General features: G+C 39.7%; 1 protein-coding gene across 2 annotated transcripts in view; it reads right to left on the bottom strand.

Annotated features, from left to right (window-relative positions):
- Window positions 1-22,592, bottom strand: part of PIK3AP1 (phosphoinositide-3-kinase adaptor protein 1) — a 148,225-nt gene that overhangs the window by 105,211 nt on the left and 20,422 nt on the right. For both annotated transcript variants that reach the window (XM_027859633.1, XM_027859642.1), the window contains exon 2: window positions 21,907-22,323. In XM_027859633.1, coding sequence (XP_027715434.1) covers window positions 21,907-22,323 — 417 coding nt within the window. The remainder of the gene's footprint in view (window positions 1-21,906; window positions 22,324-22,592) is intronic.

Genomic DNA, 22,592 nt, shown 5'->3' with positions numbered 1-22,592 from the left:
GAAGTGATGAGTTCTGCTTCCTTGGAGGTCTTCCTTTAACTTGTCATAATGGGGATCCCTTTTGTGTATTAGTTGGACAAGACATTGTTGAAAGTAATTGTAAGACATTGTTGTAGTAATCAAGGGATGAAGAGGTAAGGTCTTAGCTTAGCACAGTAAATAATTTCAATAAACGTTTGTTGAATTTAATTTAAAGATTTAGTTAAAGTCATAACGGGAATAGTGAAGAAAGAGCAAATTAAAGAGACATCTCAAAAGGAAGAAATAAATGATCTTGATAAAAGATTAGATATTAAAAATGAGGAAGAAGAGGGGAAAATGCCAAGGTCTCTAGCCTAGAAGAATAATGGTGCTACTAAACAAAATAGAATAGTTAAGAAGGGAAGTTGGTTTGGGGACATGAAGTGGGCTGGCAGAGAGATGATCAGTCACCAAATTTAGGAAATATGGATTTTAAATAATAACAAAACATCCACATAGAGGTACTTATGAGTTGTTAGAGACACCAGACTGGAGGCTCTAGGGCCCTTGACCTAGAAATTCAAATATCAAGATCATAGGTTTAGAACCAGAAAGACCCTTAGAGATGAGGGGTTTTTAACCTGGGGTCCATACTAGTTTTAAAAAATATTTTGATAACTGTATTTCACTATAATTGGTTTCCTTTGTAATCCTACATATTTTATGCTTTGCATTTAAAAATATTATTTTGAAAAGGGATGTTTCACCAGACTGCCAAAGGAGACTGCCAAAGGAGATGCAAAAAAAGATTAAAAATTCTTGCTCTAGTTCAAGGCCCTTATTTTACAGATGAGGAAACTGAGGCCCAGGGAGGTTAGATAAAAGGTCAGGGTCAGAGGAAAAAAAAGTAACAGAGTAGTCTTTTATCTTCAAATCCAGTTCTCTTTTCATTGCACCACACTGTCTCTGTTCATATTAGTGAGCCAGAGTTGGCCTATACTTTATAGAATGTCTGATGCTGAGCTAGCTCAGGTATACACTCATCCTGAGACATTCAATTCAAGCTTTTAACTCCCATGTTTGAGAATAGAGATCATGTTTTCCTAATAGGTACAGCGCTTCTGTCCCACATCCTTTACCATCTCTGACCAGCATCTTCAAGCAACCAAATCCAAAGAAGAATTAAAACAGCCCACAGTAACATGTTCAAGGGGCAGGGGAACAACCTCAGGGAATATTGTATGATAGCTTGTTACTAAGAGCATCATCACAGCATACGGGATAGATGATGTGTGTATTTCCATTTACAGACAGCAACTGTAGCCCACCCTTGAAAATACCAGAGGAAGTTCCTTAGATCCATATCAACCCAGTCCCATTTCTAGAACTCATCTTGATCTATGTGGGTCATGTACTCACTCTAATGTGCGCTAACCAGTGGCTGACCCAGCTCAAGCTTTATCCAGACGCTTGAGCTAGGTAGGGCAAGACCATGATGGATAATGGATGGTATTCACTGAAAACCTTGTAGCTACTACTGGTTCAGGAAGGCTTCCTCAGTGAAGCCATTTGGTAGGTTAGATACAACTCTTTGCCCTTTCTAGGAAAGGCCCTTGGCTATTGCCTACCTATCAAAGAAATGGTTGCTTTGTGCAAATGTTTAAGCATAGTGTGTAAATATATGATGGTAAGAGAGGTGACAAGGATCAGTACATGGGCCAGGATAAGATTCTGGAGAAACTTTAGAACTTCATGCTATCTCAAGTCAGAAGAAATATTACTTTGCTTTATGCACATCAGAGGACTCACTTTGCTGTGTGAATTCCATTCTGCTCTTTTACCATGGAATTCATGTAAGTTCAGTCCCATCTTCTATTGCCATTTAGAGAAAATATGTAGGAGGTACCATCATAACCCCATTAGCCTTAAAGTAGGCATGAGTTCTTAAGCTGGGGGGGGCAGTCTGTAATTTTTTCAATTAATATTTTGTTAACTATGTTCCCATATAATTGGTTTCCTCTGTAATACAATATAGTTTATGTTATGCATTTAAAAACATCATTCTGGGAAATCTCAGAGTGCCTCAGGGATCCATGACACCAGAAAGGTTACAAACCCCTGGACTAGAAGTGATGCTGATATGCTAGTATTGGAAGGGTCTCTCTCTCCTTGATCTCCCATCTTCTTTCTTCCCTTTTTCCCTACTTTAATTCCACCTCATTCACTAATAATAGTCTAATCTTCCTAAAGCACAGGTAAGGGGGCAGAAAAACACTGGACCAAGCATCAAAGGACCCAAGTCCAAGTGCTGTCCAGCTCTACTGTATACTAGCTTATATGACCTTTATATTCTTCCCTTTTCTGTAAATAAAGATAATAATATTTGTACTACTGATCTCATAGGATTGTTGCAAGGGTCAGGTGAGATAGACAACAATCTGTAACATACTATATAAATGTAAACTATTATTATTTATAAAGGGGATTGTCATTCACCTACTTAAAAAAAAAAAACCCAAAACCGAATAGTTCCCCACTGCTAAACTATTTACCTCAGCATTCAAGGCCCTTTGAAAGCTGGCCCCAACCTACCTTGCAAAACTTTTAACTCACTTTTCCCCTAAATTTCTTATGTCATAGACAAACTGTACTATCCACCCTTCCTCAAACATAAGCTGCACCTTCCAACCACTATACCTTTGCTCATTCAGTTTCTGCTACCTGAATTGCTTCCCACTTCCATCCCAACCTATACAAATCTTACTCACCTTTCAAAAACTAGTTCAAATGCTACCTCTAGGCATCACAAAAGACAAAGCAAAAAAAAATCTGATTATATAAAACTTAAAAGATTTAGCTCAAACAAAATCAATGCAATTAGAATAGGAAGAAAAGCTGCCAGATAAGAACAAATTTTTGCATCCAACATTTCTAATAAAAGTTTCATATTCAAGATATGAAGAATCATCACAACTGTATGACTAAGAGACAGTGCCTGATGGATAAATGGTCCAAGGATATGATCAGTGTTTTTTTAAAAAAATTATTGCTATCTTTCGTTTTTATATTTCTTCATTTCTCAACCCAGAATGCATATAAGTGTATCTGAGTTTGAACGAACAGTTTTAAAAAAAAATGGAAACTATCAGACATATGAAAAACATGCAAATTTCTAATATGAAAAATGCAAATTAAGTCACCTGTAAAGTAAGATGTAAAGATACACATTGCTGGAGGGGCTGTGTAGAGACAGGCATATTAATCCACTGATGGTAGAACTATTAACTGGTTCAACTCTGCTAGAAAAAAATTTGAAAGTTTGCAAAAAGAGTTTCTGAACTGTTCTACTTCTTGAACCAATCAATGCACTATTGAATATATATACTAAGGAGGCCAAAGACAGAGGAAAGGGTGCCATACATTTCAAAATGTTCACAGTAGGACTTTTTTTGTAAGAGAGACAAAAAAAAGGAAAGAAAACAAAGTTGGGGGTGTATTGATGGGGAAATGTCTGAATAACTTATGTTATATAAATGCAGTGAAATAGCATCATAAGGAATGACAAATATGAAGAATTCAGGGAAACATGAGAAAACTCATATGAACTGAGGTAACAGAGTGAAGTGAATTGGGAGAGCAATATATACAATGATTACAATGCCATAAATAAAAACAGTGCTAAAAGACATGGAAATTCAGACTAAATGCAGGGACCAATCTCAGGTCCTAGAAAACAAATGACAAAACAAATTTCCCTCTTCCCTAAGTTACTATTGGTGGGAACCATTGCATGGGCCAGGGGTGGGGAATCTGTAGCCTCGAGGTCAGGCCTTCTAGGTCCTTGGGCGGGGCCTTTTAACTGAGTCCAGGTTTTACAGAACAAATCCTTTTATTAAGGGGATTTGTTCTGTGAAGTTTGGATTCAGTCAAAAGGCTGCACTTGAGGACCTAGAGGGCCACATACGGCCTTAAGACTTGCAGGTTCCCCACCCTTGGCATAGGCTATACAAGGTAGTTGCTTGTTGTTTTGCATGTTTTTCTTTATTACCAGAGATACACTGAAAAGTGAATGTGACCTAAAAAAAAAAGTTGTCATTTTTATCTTTGTATCCTAAGTGCCTAGCACAGTACCTGGCCCACAATAGGTGCTTAATAAATGTTTGCTTCATGAATTATAGAGCTAACATTGTATTGAGCTGAAATTGCCCTCCCTGTAACTCAGAATCTAAAACATAAATTTTTTCTGCCTTCTAGAACACCACAAAATATATCTACTTTTTTCCCCTCTACTCTAATTCTTCAAACATGATGCTTGAATCAAATATAAAACACCAGGTATGGGCTGACCAAAAAAAAATATAGTAGGACTATGTCTTCTTATGATCTCAACTTTCTATATAAATTGGAAAAAGACTTTTAGCTATTTTGGGAACATTACACTGTTGACTCATATTGAGTTTGTGGTCAACTAAAAGCCATCTTTTTCACATGAGCTGCTGCCAAATAAGATTTTCTTCCTCCTCTCTATACCGCCCCCCCCCATTCTGTACCTGTGCAAATGTTGTTTTTTTTTAATCTAAATGAAGGGCTTTAAATTTTTTCCTTGACTGAGAATACATTTTTTCTATATATATTCTCAAGTCTTTCCTCTCCTTCTCATCTAGCTTGAGTATGGAACATTGCTTTTAGCTTATAGTTTTACAATGGAAGCCCAGAAAGCAATTAATTCACTTATAAATACCATGAGGCTTTCTGATAGACCCCATGTTCGGTTAATCAAAGGATAAGCACGGGTTATATATTATCTTTGAGAATCCTAACCCATTTTCATTTACACACACACACACACACACACACACACACACACTATTACTAGTGAGGCAAGTTGGGCATAGTAGGAAGAGGAACAAACAGTCTTGGAGTTCAAGTGCAGCTTCTGACACATACTAGCTGTGTGACCATGGGCAAGTCACAATTTTCTCAGGACCTAAAAAAATTTTCTCAGACTCTAAGTTACTGATCTATATTTTTAAATGGAGCTTACACACTGAGAATTCCCTATACTGATAAAATCACAGGTCCAAATCCAAATACACACACACACACACACACACACACACCACACACACACATACATTAACATATACTATTTATATCAGGAGCCCTGGGTTCTAGTGTCCCCTCTGCTGCTAACTAGCTGTGTGACTTGGGCACACAGTTTCTTCTTCTACAAAGTAAGGAACATGGACTGGATGTCGTCTAATGTGCCTTCCATTTTAAAGAGTGCAGGACTCTGCAGAATGACTCGGTGGCTGTGTCTTTCCCTCTATTTCCTATCAAACTTGACCATCATGCTTGATTGTTTCCAGTAGGATTGGAAAGATTGAATTATACCATCATCCCGCACCCTAGCAGTGATTAGCATGGAAGAATGCTTAAGGATTTCCATTATCTCCAAGGTTTTCAGGACAAAATCATTCCAAAAGACATCAGTCCGCTTGGTCCCCTTATTGTCTCAAATTACCTTACTGTACTGCTACTTTCACTCCCACTGAAAAAAATGAAGGCACCTTCACACTTTGCAATCTGTGCTGAAGAACTTTCTGGCATCAAGCCAAGATTTTCAGGAAGGATATTTTGAATTTTTTTTTTTAGAAAACTAAAGGAAAACTCTGGCTCAAAACAAGTGATTTCTCCTTGGAAATATTTTCCCCTTTAAAACATGGAGCATAGATAACAAAATATTTCTAGCAGCATTCTCTGTGGGAACAAAGACCTGGAAGCAAAGTGGGTGCCCATAAACTAGGGAATGGCTGAACTAACTATGGTATAAAATGTAATCGAATATGATTATGCCATCAGAAATGACAAATATGAGGAATTCAGAAAAAAATGTGAAGAGCTGTTTGAACTGATACAGATTAAAGAGAGTAGAACTAAGAAGGTGTCCACTAACTACAATAATGGAAGCAATACTCAAAAGTGGGTGAACTCAGATTGTGAACTCAGATGAATTGTAATAACCAATCTTGATCCCAGAGAAAAGAAGAGGCAGTATAATTCCTCTTAGTAGAGAGGTGGAAGACTAGAAATATAAAATATCATATACTATCATATACTGTTACTTGTCAATTTGGTTTTGTTCCAATCTTTCTTCATTGCAAAGCAGGATTCAGTAGGGGAGGGGAGAATTTAGGAAATTTATCCTGATGTTTAAAAGAGGCTAAATAAAAGTTATTATTTGTGAAAAATAAAATGTAGTATAAGGACCTTCAGATAGGAATGAGTCAGAGGTTATTGCTAATGCAACTTCCCCTGATATTTAGATGAATGCCCTCCCTTGTCCCAAATTTTAACTACTGCTATCAGAAGGTAAATGCCATGTGCAAAAGGAAACCGATCCTAAGCCAATTTAGACCAATATATTTTATTTTCACCATCAGTCCCCCTCCAGTTCCTATGTTGTCAGATGATGGCCAGTGTAGACAGGATGAAGTTTATGTTCGTGATGCTGCCTACTAGAGAAACAAAATCTGCTACAATTCAGTTCAATTTGAGTGTTTGTTAAACATCTAGTATGTGTTAAATACTGTAGTGGATACATGTTTTTTTTTTTTTAACCATCAGATGAGAAAAAGGGGGACTCAGAAATTTCACAGGGAACTAACTAGTCTGTCTAGGCAGATTTCAAAGATCACGTCCCTAATCAAGGGATTTCTTAAGTCATACATTAATCAAATCCATCTGGAAAATTCTTGAGAAAGACGCACTTGATTTAATCTCTACCATTTGCTGAAGAGTCACAAAAGGAACAACTAATAGGTCCCAAAGTGAATCTGAGAGGGAGATGGGCAACTTCTTTTATCTACTGTAGTTATTAGTTTTCTTGTTTAGTACCCTAAACACAGAAACCACTCAATATATATTTGTTGAATGAATGAATTGTAGAAAAATTACTTCATGGAGAATTTGCTCAGGGCTGATAATCAATGGAATCTAGCACCATTTTTGACTGATAAAATAAAAAAAATGAAGAAGCAGAATCTGGAGAACATTGCCGCAGAACCAGGAGAACATTGTACATAGTAACAGCAACATTGTACAATGACCAACGTTAATAGACTTAGCTCATCTCAGCAATACAGTGGTTTAAGACAAATCCAAAAGACTTATGATGGAAAATGCTATCCACATCCAGAGAAAGAACTATGGAGTCTGAATGTAGACTGGAGCATACTATTTTCTTTTCTGTTCATTTGTTTTTGTTTTTTCTTTCTCACAGTTTTTCCCTTTTGTTCTGATTCTTCTTTCACAACATCAGTAATGTGGAAATATGTTTAATATGATTGTGCATGTATAACCTATATCAGATTACATGACATGTTGGGGAGGGGAAAAATTTAGAACTCAAAATTTTATGAAAGTGAATGTTGAAAAGTAAAAATAAATAAATAAATTTTTGAAAAAATGAAAAAATGACCCTCTAATCATATGATGAAGAGAGCTCTTCTTTCTTTGCCCTCCTCCCACCTTTTTAAAGTCTCATTTTTCTATTAAAAACCTCTTTGGCCTTGAATGAATTTGACAGATTGGAGGATGACCATGAGATCCACAAAATTCCTGCTAAAACAGTAGAGGTTGATAATTCAAGTGTCTGAGAAAGGTGGCCAACACAAGTTCAATTCTTTCTCCCAAGGGGTACCTGCTGTGGGACTTCCTGAAAGAAGGGACAGGAATGGTAACCTAACCTATCTGGTTAATTTATTTGTCACTCACATAGCAGAGAGAAAAATATCTTGAACTAATGCCATTCTGCATAACAGGGCTTTATAGCAAAGTGTTGTGTTCATTTTTATGCTTATTTCCCTAATATTTTAGGCAACAGGTCTCTCTTTTCGTTTCCCAATTTCACCAAACTATCTAAATTAACTTCTTGCCCAGAGGCCCACGCAACCGGTCTCCTGTGGTTTCAACATTTTCTCCAATGAGCAGACATAGCATCATTTACACTCTACATCATCTTGTTTCCTGGATCATTTCACATTGTCATGTGAATGTCTAGTGGAAACTAAATTGAAGATCTATCAAAACATCTTATGATCACAAGGAAATTAGCCAAACTGCTCGGTCATGCATATGTCCGTCATCTCAATGAAGACATATGTACTTTATACAGATCATGAACTACATTTAAGTGAAAGAGTAATTTTGGTGTGTGAATGCATAACACTAGCATGCATGAAGAGCTGATCTTTCAAAGACTGAACTGGGGTTGATAGCCATAAACAGAGCATTGCTATTAGATTCATTAGAATCTTATGATTCTATTGCAAAAGACAATATTCTGTTGGTTTAATAAGGCACATGCCATCAAAAGAAGGATTGGCTGAAGCTGCCTTAAGGCACTGAGAAAAGTAGGTATGAATTATACACATTTTATTTGTGAATTGTACAAACATTCCTAGGTAAGCAATAATGACTAAAACCCATCTTGACAACTAGTCTTTTAGACAATATAAGCAGCCCTAAGCAGTTTCCTTCCTTTAATGGCATTAAATTAACCTAAACTGGGTGACAAACTGGACACAATCACAACCAACACTTTGGGGTTTCTTCCCCTCCCCTCGTTTCATGTTGGCAGAGCCGGTCCCTTTACCCATTTGTTTTCTCCAAGTTCAAACTCAGGTGTGGCAGGGACAATGGAATAGATAGATGGGCAATGGATAGGAACAATGGAATGATTGTCCCTCTCTGCCACTCCACCCCCCTCCCATTCCAAGCTCTAAAGTTTACCCCCCCAAAATTTTTTTCCTCAGGACAACCAAGTTTAGCACTATCACAGAATCAGCTAATTGGTGTCTCAAGCTACAATGGTGCAAGAACTCTAAAGTATCATAGATATAGTTAAGAGATAAAACCTGTTGATTAATTAAAGCCCCCCCCCTTTTTTTTTAATCTTTACTTCCCCTTTACAGCCAGAGCTTGGGAATATAGTAGTGGAAGGGCAAAGGACAAGGGAGAGAAGAGGAAATTCCAATGAAGGGTCAAAAATAGAAGCATAAAGGAAGAGACAGGAGAAGGAATATTGATACTGGAGAAGGAAATGGCAAACCTCTCTGGTCTCTTTGCCAAGAAAACGCCATGGACAGTACTGGCATGATATGGTCCACAGGGTCATAAAGAGTCCGACAGGACTGAACAACAACAAAGAAAGAGAAAAATCCAAAGATCAGAAGTCAAGGGTATTGTGATAGACCTCAGAGAGGAAAGTACTTCTTAGGTCATTAGGAATCAGTGTATAAAAAATTTTAAATACATTATATACATAAATACCAATTATAATATTTTAACCATTAACATATTCCCCCATATCTCTTGATATGTTTTTTGGGATATAATAGCTAGGTTTTCATATATGGTAGAAAGGACATTAAAATAATAGCCAGAAATAGAGTATCTAGCCACAGTCCTTCTACTATGTGTTCATGTGATTTTGGATCAGTCATTTGATTTCCACAGATCTCAGTTTCCTCATCTGAGAAACAAGGAGGTTGGACTAGATAATTTCTAAAGTCCATTTCAGCACTCCATTGCATTCTACAGCAGTCGCCATTTGACTGGAGAGAAGCAAGATGGAGAGTATGAACAGTAGGGAGACAAATTAAATAATATACATCCTGAGTCCGATGTCTTTATCTGTTATGGAGGCATCATAACACTGACCTTGATGTCAGAATGCCTGGGTTCAATCCCTCCTCTACTCTGTTCTTCACTAGCCACCGGATGTTGGGCAAGACCCTTACTCTCTCTAAACCTCAGTTTCCTCATTTTAAAAAAGTTAGTGGTTTTTAATTTCCTTATCTAAAAATCATCATTTTGTACATACGCACACACACACACGTATCTATACCCCATATTAAATTGCTTGCTATCTTAGGGAGAGGGAAGAAAAGGAGGGAGCAAATATGAAACTCAAAATTTTATTTAAAAATGAATGTTAGAAATTGTCTGCACATGTAATCAGAAAAAAAATACTGTTCTAAATAAATAAATAAATGAAAAAATAAAAATAATCATTAAACTACCTTGTTCAACAGCATTACCATGAGGAAATAATAGGTGTAAAGTGCATCATGGGCCATAACATTCTACATAAACAATCATTTGTTAAACAACAACAACAACAACAACAACAATAATAATAATATTATTCGATGTAGTCTGGTCTTTTTCTAAGGACCTAAAAAGAGGCACAAATTAAAGAACTTCGAAACAGTGAGAGCTTCTGTTTCATAGCTTCCTTCTTACCACATCTAATACCAAAATCCTCTCTACTGAACCACAGGAAGCCTACCTAACACAAACAGGAGCAGGACTTTGCCTCTGATTATGCAGCAGTGACCCAAGTTTGTCACCTCACAATGCTCATCAGTCTATGTGAAATCAGTAGGAGGCATCTCTGACCTGCAGGACTAAGGAATTAAAAAGCACCACAGTCATTATTCTCTTACCTATCAGTGAAAGGTTCTCTATCCAGGACAGGAAAAACCTAACCTAACCAACTCCCCTTTCAGCCTCCAGATCGAAGGGAAAAGTCAACTGACTTTTGCACGACTCTGTGATTAAGTGAAGGATTTCAACATCCTCTCACTCCCTAGAATGGCCAGCATAACATCTTCTTCCCTGATTCAAGAGGGACCTTAAAAAAGATGAAAACTCTACTAAATAAATGTCCTTTGTCTGTTCGAAGTGGAGGAGCACCAGTGAAGAAACAGCTTGAACAGAAGAGCCCCAATGCCAAGAATGCCCCCCAAAACCTGTACAAAAGAATACAGCTGCACAAGTCAGAAGCCACTTACCATCTGTAGCCCATCACACCAGAGAAACAGTAACTTCCCTTTCACTCTCAGGTTCTGACTACCCCACTCTTCTAAATGACTATTAAAGCTGCTGCCTGGCTATGACGCTGAGGCTAGTTGTTCCATGCTAGTGCTCTGAGAGAGCTGCCTTGTGACAGCTGACTACTAGTAGCAAGGCAGGGAAGAAAGGCGAGAAGGCTAGCTCCCTTTTATTAGCACTAGCCAAACATTTAGTAGCAAACTAGGAGGAAAAAATGGTGTCCGCCTCCATTTCCCCATAGCCTTTCCCTTTTACCAGTTTTCTTCCTCCCTACTCCATTTCTCTTCTTCCTTCCTACCTCTCCCAGAAGAGAGAAGGAAAAGAGAAGAGGTGTCAAACTCTTCAAAAGAATGGAAAGAGCCATAGGCTCACAGATTTTGGGGAGGAAGGGGACTTTATGGCTCATCTTGTCCAACCCTCTCATTTTACAGATAAGAAAATTGAGACCAAGAAGAAATTAAGTGACTTGAGCAAGGCTACTAGTTAAGGAACTTAAATCCCAATCTCCCTGGCAACTAGTCCAGTGATCTGTCACTACACTTGATTCTATGTGTAAAGGATTTCTTCTGAAACATCACCAGCCAGGAGAGGTGTATCCTTGTCCCAACTGCACCATGTGCTAGATGCATGACCTTGGGAAAGCCAATTTCTCATGGGCCTTGGTTTCCCTATCTGTAAGACGAAGGCATTAAAGTAGAAGATCCTCTAAGGTTCTTTCCAATTTGAAAATTTTAAATTTTAAAAAAATTTGTCCTTAGACAGGGTCACTTCTTTTTTAAACATCCTCCTTTCCAAGTCAAAAATTATACATTTTTAAAAATTTGCCCTTATGTAGGGGTAATTTTTTTAGACATCCTAATATTGGTTTATTTCATTCTAGTGCTTGGGAGTAAGACCCTAAGCAACAAGGATGTGGGGGCAGGGGAGGGGAAGGAAGAAGAGAAGGGAATACACCTAGGCAGAATGTTATCCAGGTTAGTCCTGTTGTTGAGTTGCGTCTGACTCTCCATGACCACATTTTGGGGTTTTCTTGGCAAAGACACTGGAGTGGTTTGCCATTTCCTTCTCTGGCTCATTTTCCAGATAAGAAACTAAGGCAAATAGGTATAAGTGACTTGCCCAGGGTGACACAGCTAGTAGGTGTCTGAGACTGGATTTGAACTCAGGAAGAGGAGTCTTCCCGATCTCAAGAGCCACCTAGCTGCCCATTCTCCTGCATTAGAAAAGAACAAAATCTGTTACATGGTTCCTAGAGTAAAAGGTTAGGTGGATATGGGAAGAGGATGAAGAGAGAAAAAAGCATTTAAAGAAAAGAAAGACAGAAAAGTCAGTCTAATTACATGGAGATTTTGGTCCTTGTAGATTTAGCTGGTCACCCACCACACAGAAAGGGCTTCATCTGTCTCTCTGTCTCTCTTTCTCTCTCACTCTCTGTCACTTTTCTCTCTGTTTCTCTCTCTCTGTCTCTCTGCCTCTCTGTCTCTCTCTGTCTCTCTCTCTCTCTCTCTCACACACACACACACACCCTGGCAGAAGTTATTTTTACATTTCAAGAACATTTGCAATAAAGAAAAAGCCTTATCCAAAAAAGGAAACATGTTCCACCTGGGGTTTTCTCACTTCCTTGTTTTAAAATATTCTCCAAGTACAAAAGACTGAGAACAATAATCTTGTCCTCTACTTATTAGATAAATATTAACTTGGATATTTCAAAACACATTAATGCTCAGTCTGACCCCCACCTCCCTTTATAGTCTGCTTTCACACTGATTCCCTTCCCGAACTCTACATTCCATCCACACTCGCCCACCAGAAGCTCCCCAGACCAGGTAGTCCACGCCCACACTAACACAGACTACCACAAGCCACCCCCCAACCCAGCAAGGTGCTGCTTCCTCATCTTCACCTCTCAGGATCCTCTGCTTCTCTCAAGTGCTCTCTCCTCCATGATACCATCCCTGATTCCACCAGGGACTAGTGCTCTCTCTCTCTTCAAATAACCTTGTCTCTGCTTGTTTGTGGACATGTTGCATTGATTCAATTCAGCAAGTATTTACTGAACACCTACCATATACGAGGCACTGGGCTAGGCTCTGTACCACATCCTTCAAAAGCCCCCACACCCAGAAGATGACAGGCTACTAGAAGATAGGGATGACTTCACTTTTTGTCTTTGTAAACCACCAACCCTCCTCCAACCTGGTCCAATGTCCCGTGCTTAGTAGGTGCTTAACAACAATGACAACAAACATTAATTAAGTGCTTCCTATGTGCCAAGCAGTGCAGCTAGCTGGTACAGTGAGTAAGACTGGGCTGGGAATCAGGAAGATGAGTCTCCCTGAGTTCAAATCTGGCCTTGGAAGTTTACTAGCTGTGTGACCCTGGGCAAGTCACTTAACCCTGTTTGCCTCAGTTTCCTCTTCTACAAAATGAACTGGAGAAGAAAATGGCAAACCACCCCAGTATCTCTGCCAAAAAAACCAAAAGGGGTCACAAAAAGTCAGACGTGACTGAACAACAACAAAAAAACATGCCAAGCACTATGTTATGCACTGGCTAGAAAGCTACGGGGATGCAAGGAAAGGCAAAAACATCAGCCCTGCCTTGAAAGATTAAAATTCAATTTATTGAATTAAAATATCCTCCCCTAAGCCATTTCTCTGGTCCACTGATCCTCAGGTACCATGGTCTTATCACTCCCCTCATGTCGGTGGCTCTCCTCTGGTTTTTAAACACCCTTCTTAAAATGTGTATACCCAGAACTGAATATAGTGGGTATAGTCTGAGCAGAGTAGCCACCTTTCATGTTCCCCTCTTAATACATCCTTGAGTGGGGCTAGATTTTTGGCATTGGGAGACAGTTCAGTTGGTGACATCAGAAGGGCCTGATGGAGTTGTTAAGCCTTTTAAGAAAACCAAGTTATCAGTCCTAGAGACACCTGGAAGAAGCTCAAGCAGGTCCACCAGAGCAGCAGCTGCTGTATGTACATCAGAAGCCAAAGCAATTCTGCTGCACCACACTCTTAGAATACAGCAGAGGTTCTGACCTGAGATCAACATCAATATAGGAAGTGGTCATTATTCACTTGTCACCTCATGTAGCCCCAAAGGATAAAGTGAACCTGGCCTACAGTAACACAAACCCCGAGACAACATTTGAAAGCAACTTCACCCATCCTTAATCCAGGAGAACTACTCCGTCCATAGGGAGTGGGTGGCTGTATACGTTGGAGTGTGGATCCACTCTACGGCACTGCTAACAGCCTCCCTGTGTACTCCATTCTAATGCATTAGCTGAGGAGGCTCAAGCCACTTAGCCCTTGAACATATTTCTCTTGGCAATCCGGAGCAGGCTTATTTACAGTACAGATTTTACACGGGGATTTTTGGCCACAGATTATGATCTTTACAGTTTCTCTCTTTTCCCCATTAAATAGTGGTCCTGCTCAATATCTTCTGCCTCCTTCACTCTTCCTCCCCACTTCCTTTGAAGCCTTTGAAGCCATATGGAGGCATTAGTGTTCCAGAAGGACACATGTGTGATAATTCCACTTGCTCCTTGGGCCTCAGTTTCCTTATTTGTAAAATCAGGAAGTTGAACCAGATGCCTTTTGTAGTCCCTTCCAGCTCTAAATCTATGATTCTACAACCACAGGATTTTTTGTATTCTTAACTTTTACTAAAAGAAAGAATGAAATGAAAACATCCTCTGGGGTATTAAGCAATTCAATTCAATTCAATTTGGCAAGCATTTATTAAGCCCTTACTACTGGCTAGGCATAGAACTAGGACTGGAGAGACAAACACAAAAGACAAAGAATAACAACCCCTGCCCTCAGAGTTAACCATCTACTGGGGGTGGGGGTGGGGCACAGAAAACACATAAACAGATTAAGTAAATGCAGAATAATTTCATTAACACGGTGGGGGGCGGGGTTAGGGGAGGAGGGAGGTCAGGAAGGGCTTCATGTCCAGACCTGAGCTGAACCTTGAGGAAGTCATGGTTACTTTCAATGGCCCCATCAAAGGTGGAGGCAGCAAGAAATTATGACTCCACCTCCACTTACACGAGTTAAAACTGAGTTACAGAGAAATTCAACATTCCTTGCCAAAGACAACAACATAAATCAGTCGCAGAGCCACAAACAGACCCTTTGCCAGACACTGAGTCATCAGTAAATCAGTAAACCACCTCATCCTAATATCACTTGGGTTTTTTATACCCAAGTTGTTACAGAGCTATTGAGTGCAGTCTACAACCCTGAAGCCCACTGCTCACTTAAGGTAAGGCTCTGAGAAAACAGAGTGACTGATCAAAGTGCGGAAAACGGAGTAAGAGTAAGGTTTAAATCCTGCCTCTTAATATTTGCTAGCTTGACTCAAATGACTCCAAGCCTCAGTTTCCTCATCTGTAAAATGGGAATAAAAATATCTTGTAGTACTTGCATCGGGGGTTATTGTGAGGCTCAAATACAATCATCTTTGTAAAATAACTTACAAATTTTAAAGCCACATGTAAAAGTCAGCTGTCACTACAAATCTGTATACTATCAGAAAGGGGAGTGGGAGAGGGGAATGTATGAAGCTACAGTAAGCAAGTAGCTCTACAGGCTTATTACTATTGAGTGGTTATATCATTCTAAAGGTAGAGGGAGGAGATGTGTCCTACTATGCTAGGTCAACAGTGAGCTTTCAAGTGAGATTTGCAAGCCCCAGGAATCATGCTACCCACTGGGACCTAAATTTACAACATTTTGTCAACAATAATGCAACAGCTCCCTCAAAGCCAAAAGTCACTTAGCTAATCCCCTAATTATTCATCATCTTAATTCTTTCCCCAGCCCCATCACTGTCTTATTCTTCATCATCCAGTTGTCTTCTACTTCTCCCAATGGGATTATTTGGGAGCCAGAAATAGCAAAGGAATTAGAATGTTTCAGTGGAGATCTGCTATGATGGAAAGGGGATATGGCACCACCAAACACTGTCATTTAAAACCTTCGCTTAAAATCATTGACTCTTTCTTACCTCTCTCCTCATCTCCAACATCTAATCAGTGAATGAATCAGTTCTATGTCCCCAAATCTCTCGTGAAAGCTACTGTCCTTTCCTCTTCCTACTGCTACCATCCTAATATGGCCAAAGAATCACAGAGTTAGAGCTAGACCTTAAAGATGACCTCATCCAACCACGCAGAGGAGTGAAGTGATTTGCCAGAGGGCACACTGGGCTACACAGGAATTATAAGATTATAAATGTACAGGAGGAAGAGACCTTTGAAGTCACTGAGTCCAACACCCTCATTTTACAAATGAGGAAACTGAATCTCAGAGGGATTAAGTGAGTTACACAGCTAATAAGTGCCAAACGTCCAGGTCTTACTGGCTTCAAGTCCAGCTCTCTATCCTCTAGGTCTACGACTTCATATATATAGATATATAGATGTATAGATAGAGATACAGATATATATACCTATGACTAGATCTATGTTCTTCCCACTAAACCAATATTCTCTTCCTGCTGGGGGCAATGTTAAATTCACTTGCAATTGTCTTTCAAAATAGGCATAATTTTTTCTGTTGTTTAGTTGTATTCAGTCCTGTCTGACTTTCTTTGACCCATTTCGGGATTTTCTTGGCAAAGATAATGGAGTGATTTGCCATTTCCTTCTCCAACTCATTTTACAGATAAGGAAACTGAGGCAAACGGGGTTAAGTGATTTGTCTAGGGACACACAGCTAGTAAGCGTCTGAGTTCGAATTTGAATTCAGGTCTTACAGACTTGAGGCTTGATTGCCTCTTAAAGAGAGAGAGAGACAGATAGGATGATGGACAGAGAGCTGACCAAGAAGCCAGGAAAGACATGGGTTCAACTCCCACCTCCAACACATACTGACTGACACATCCTCCAACACATAACCCTGGGCAAGTCACTTAAACTCAGGGTGCTTTAAGCAGCTATCACAATAATAGCCTTCCCGAAACTGAAGGAACTTAGGGAACTCAACTCATCTTTCTCTTCTCCTCTTGGTATCACTCTACAAATGAGGAAAATGAGGAGAGTTTAAATTGATTTGCCAAAGATCAACCGAACAGTGTAAAGACAGAGGGCCCCACACTTGTACCCGCTGAACCGCAAAATCATACTACTAGTTATTAATAATAGCCAACATTTATATGGTGCTTGTTTTGCAAAGAGCTTCACAAAAATTGTCCCATTTTCCTCCCTCACCACAACCCTGGGAGGCAGGTGCTGCTATTACTCCCACTTTACAGATGTGGAAAATGAAGCAGAGATTAAATAGCTTGCCTAGAATCACACACCTAGCAAATATCTGAGGCTGGGTTGGAACTGAAGTCTTCCTAACTCAAGAGGTCCAGTGCTCTACCCACTGTACCACCTAACTGCCTCATTAGTTATAACATCATAGACTCTTACAAGAAGACGTAAAAGAACGAAAAAGTTGGGAATTTACAAGTTTCACATCTACATATCTATTCTGGAGAATTAGCAGAGAAATAGCAACTTGTTTCTGTCCTTCAATGGTTTCTTCCATAACTTGAGGTTATTTTCCAAATACTGAGATACAACTGAGCCCATTTGTTTTCTAAAGTAATCATAGGAAATAGTGTATTTGTACTTTAACCTTACATGGATGATGTAGGTATAACTTAAAAAAACAATTGGCTCAAAACATCGATGGACTCTAATTGTAAATACGTGTTGTTTCTCCCTTTAAAGAAGGGACCAATTGTACAAGAACCAATAAGAAAAGTCATATATTAAACACAAGCTATACTTGAGCGCTATCACTAATTGGATAAGTTTTCACGTGCATGAAAAATTAACCAAGGCTATTTTTGACTAGAGGTGGGCAACCCTTCAGAAGTGGGGTGCCGAGTTTCTGCTTGCTATTCTTCTGGTGAATGAGCATGGTGGACGCAGTAATGACAACCTGTGTGAGGTGGACCACAGAATCACAGAATGTCACAGCTGGAAGACACCTCAGGAATCACCTAGTCCAGCTGAGATTGGACCCAGAATCTTCTGAAAACATAACCAAAAAATGGCTAGCTAACTTCCACCTGACAACATCCTATAAGGGGGAACACAGCCCTTACTCCCACATCCACATGGACTGCTAAAACAGCTTCCTAATGAGTCTCTCTGCCTGCAGTCTTAGCCATTCTCAACCATTCTTTACCCAACTGCCAAAGAAATTGTCCCAGCATGGAATTTGGATGATAGAATTGATAGAACTCTGGTGACGCTATTGCTTTGCTCCCCACCCCTACTGCTTATAGAATAAAGTCCATACTGCTAAGCCTAGCATTTAGGTCCCCTCCATGCCCTGGTGCCTCCCTTCCTCCCTCCCTTTCCAACCTTATTTCACACACTGCACATTCTATACTCCAGCCAAACTGACCTATGTGTTATCTCTTTAGTATTTTCACCCTGGGGGGCAGCTAGGTGGCGCAATGGATAGAGCATCAGCCCTGAAGTAAGGAGGATCTGAGTTTAAATCTGACCTCAGACCAAACACTTGACACTTACTAGCTGTGTGACCCTGGGCAAGTCACTCAACCCCAATTGCCTAAAAACAAACAAACAAACAAAAACACAAGTATTTTCACCCCAAGGCTTCCCTTGGACCATTTCCTAAAACTCCCCTTGATCCCAAGTACTGAAATCCTCCCCATCCTTTAAACCCCACCACAGATGTTGACTCATTCTTTCAGCCTTCTCTGATCCATTCTTATTTATAAATGATCTATCCTTCACTAGATTTCATGCAGAGGTGTACTGGTAAATGTTTAAGAACCAGTTATCCAGAAAAAAAAAAAAAACAACTCAAGACACTGTTAAAACACTGCATTATTGACATTTTCTTAAGCCTAGACAATCAATAAAACAATCAATCAAGCTCTAATCTGTAGCATTTGCCAATTTCCAAAGTATAAGCTCACACTGAAAATATAGCAATCAACTTTCATGAGCTGTTTTGAGCTGGCTCTAGTACACCCCTGATTTACACAACATTTTATATCTTTTATTATATTAAGTATTACTGTTATCCCTTCCCCATCACGCCTTTTCTCCATTGCGGTTTCAATATATCAGAAGTTGGCATAAGAAATTAAATGGGAATTTTGGGGGAGTTTTGTGGAAGTGGCAGATAGCTTTCGACACAGAACCTATGATCAAATACTTAACCTCAATTTTACAATAAGGTACCATAAATACTCCATAAAAGAAAAAATTCAGACTTCTTGTCTGGTAAGATGGGAGGGCCAAAAATTTTATTGGATTTTCCAGATCGCAGAGGGCACCGCATCCCTAACCCCTGTGATGTGGAACTGTGTATCATCAAGTTAATAAATATTTGTGTATGGGACAGGCAGTATGGGATAATGAATAGGGTGTTGGAGCTGGAGTCAGGAAGGACTGAATTTGAATCCCACCTTCACTACTCACTAATTGTGTGACCATGGGCAAGTTAGGAAACTTACTTGAGCCTCGATTCTCATCAGTAAAAACGGGGTAATGATATCTATAATTCTTTCCTTGCAGGGTTGTGGCAAAAGCCAAATGAGATAATGGACATTTTGCAAATCTTAAAGTACTGTGTAGACTTTAAACATCGCTTGTTTTTACATATCAGGTAAAATGTGCAAAATGTAGAATGTGAGCTCTGTGAAGACAGGGACCAGGACTTCATTGTGTTTGTTTCTCCCCAATTAGCACAGTCCTTTGAAGAAAAAGGATATTAATAATGGTTGTGGAGCGGCATTTCTTAAAATGTGTTCCATTGGGGGGGGAGGGGCGCAGCGAGGTGGCTCAGTGGATAGAGCACTGACCCTGGAGTCAGGAGGACCTGAGTTCAAATCCAGCCTCAGACACTTGACACTTACTAGCTGTGTGACCTTGGGCAAGTCACTTAACCCCACTGCCTAGCCGCCGCCCCCCCCCCCCAAATGTGTTCCACAGACCTTTGTGGTATGCAGCAGAAAAAAAAACACTTGTAACAGAAAACAACCATATGCAAGAGAAGGAAAGGGGAGAAGAGGAATCAGAGAAAAAAAAAGTTGCTTTGCTGCCTGTATTGATCTCTCATGATCTGAGGTAGGGGGCACTGCGCCACAGTGGCAGCTGGTAGTCAGAAAGCTTTTTCTTCTCACGACTGAGGGCTATTTTCGATAAGGCTGCTGCCTGTCATAAAACCTTGAGTAAGATCATAGAAGCAGTGACTGAGATAGGATTAGAACCTGGGTCTCCAGACAGCCAGTTCAGTGTTCTTTTCCACTATATCATACTTCCTCTGTTATGGTTTTGTTCATAAGTTTCTTTTTGACAAAGCAGAAAAGTGGGTGACTTGGTGTTAATGTACTGAGCTATTCCATAGATGGGTTTGCCTATGTTTCTAGCGAGGGGGTGTCAATTCAATAGAAGCTGTATCCCAGAAAGGAAACCTGAAAGGAAACTGTGCCTTGGGTGTCTCTGACAAAGAGATTACACAGAATTGGAATTCACAGATACAAAGGACAGTGGAAACACAATACTGCATTACTGAAATCGTCAAATTGTTTTCCTCCTCTTCCTCCTATTCTTTTGTAATTCCATTTGTTCCTGAACATCTGGTGAGCCTATAACCAATACACGGGACTTACCTCCAGTGAAATTATTTCTGTCTGGGAGGGTTATTTAAATGTCCCATTATAATCACACCTTTCTGACTTAAGAAGGCTGATCAACACAACGACCACCCACTATTTGAAGACTGAAGATGAAGCGTGCTACCCGCCCACCTCTTGACAATAAGGGAATGGACTCATGGTACAGAATAAGACACGGACTTTGGCCAATGTGTGAATATGTTGACTTTGACTATGCATATTTGTTCTTCCTTAGTGGGTGCAGTGGTAGAATAAGATGTGGGTAAGAGAAAATAAATGCTTGTTATTTGAAAAAATTATTTTTTTAGATTATACCTTCCTAAAGAGGGATTCTTGGCTGTCAAAACAAGAATGCCACCTTAAAATCCTTCTTGATGTCTGAAATATCAGATCTTTAAGTTCACAGTAAAGTCAGCGTAAGTGAAATAATGTTGTTATTCATTATATAGTAAGGCTGTTCCACAGGAGTTGTAACTTCACCAGGTGTGGTTACCTGGCGCTATTTGTTGGTTTAGGGCAGGTGACTCTTATGAATGAAAGCACTTGGGAAGCTACATTCACTTTCAGGCCATCCTATTCACTAAGTGTTGGTATACTAGTCATGGTGTCTCTACCGAAAGGCTCCGGATCATTCTTCTCTCATCTTCTTACCTTCCTTCAGTTATGTGGGATATATCACATTTTTGAGCTAATATTTTTTCAAAATTAAATTGTATTTCTAAATTAATATCCATTTTTCCTCTCCTTCTTCTTTATCTATGCTCTACCCGAGAAAAAGAAAAAGAAAGCCTTTATAACAAATATGCATAGTCAGCCAAAACAAATTCTCATACTGGACTTGTCCATGTCTCATTCTGCACGTTGTCTGCTACCTCTCCGTCAGGAGGTGGGTAATATTCTTCATTATTGGTCCTCTGGAATCATGGTCGGTCATTGTATTGGTCAGAGTTCTTGTGTCTTTCAGGGCTGTTACTATAGTATAAATTGTTGCTTGATATAGTACTTTAAAAAAAAGTAGCTCAGGGTAAAGAAATCAAAAGGCAAAGAGAATTCTTAACTCACTAGGAAGGCCAAATGGAAGAGGAGCAGACAGACAGAAAGACAGAGATAGAGAAAGAGAGCCAACAAAGAGACGGTTTATCCCTTCTCCATCATAGCCTTTGGTTGTTAATAATGTGATGGCATGTCACACTTCTTGGGCACTGAAGTCAATAATTTCCCCTGAGTCAATAACTATGAGAATTCTCCCCCAGGAAGGTGAAAGAGACGGATTTGCCCTGGGTGACACTGGAATGTCCCTGATTTACCCAAGGAATCCAGGGTTCTGAAAAACTCCTCCCTTTCCCACAACAGTAGATTGGAGGTAATTACCTTCTGAAAAAGCCTTCTTCACTGCAGCCACATAGATTTCAGGCTCATCTTCATAAGTGAGCTCCTGCCAACAAGCCCAGTCCTCAAAGAATCCCGAGAAATCTTCACAGTCGTCTACTCCACAGAACAGCTTCAACACCCTATGGGGAGGGCACAGGGCATTCTGAAGGCTGGAGAGCACGTCAGGTTGATAAAAGTTCTGGACTAGTTCAAATGATAGGAGTACAATGATACATCGACTGTTAAGGAAGAGGGTCAGGTCTCTAGTGGAGATGGCAGCCCCGTGTCTCAGTTCATAGGTCAAGATGTGCTGGTTCCGAATCTGACAACTTGAAAGGAAAAGATTCTGCAGATACTGACACCATTCTTGGGCATCTAAACTGTGGACAATTAAGATATCACAGCTCCTGGGGGTTCCTGTAAAAGAATAAGACAAGTCTACGTTATTTACTTTGTTATTTTTTTTTTGAGGCAATTGGGGTTAAGTGACTTGCCCAGGGTCACACAGCTAGTAAGTGTCAAGTGTCTGGGCTGAGGTCACATTTGAACTCAGGTCCTCCTGACTCCAGAGACGGTGCTCTATCCACTGCACCACCTAGCTACCCCTACGTTATTTACTTTGAACAACAACTACAAAAAAAGTCGCCCAAGTATTCAAAAATTAATCAGTGCTCTGTTTTGTTTTC

The sequence above is a fragment of the Vombatus ursinus genome, unplaced genomic scaffold (assembly GCF_900497805.2).
Source record: "Vombatus ursinus unplaced genomic scaffold, bare-nosed wombat genome assembly UNPS02000749.1, whole genome shotgun sequence".
Classification (NCBI taxonomy): Eukaryota; Metazoa; Chordata; class Mammalia; order Diprotodontia; family Vombatidae; genus Vombatus; species Vombatus ursinus.
Note: the sequence above shows the minus strand (reverse complement) of the source record. Positions and strands in the feature narration are given on the sequence as shown.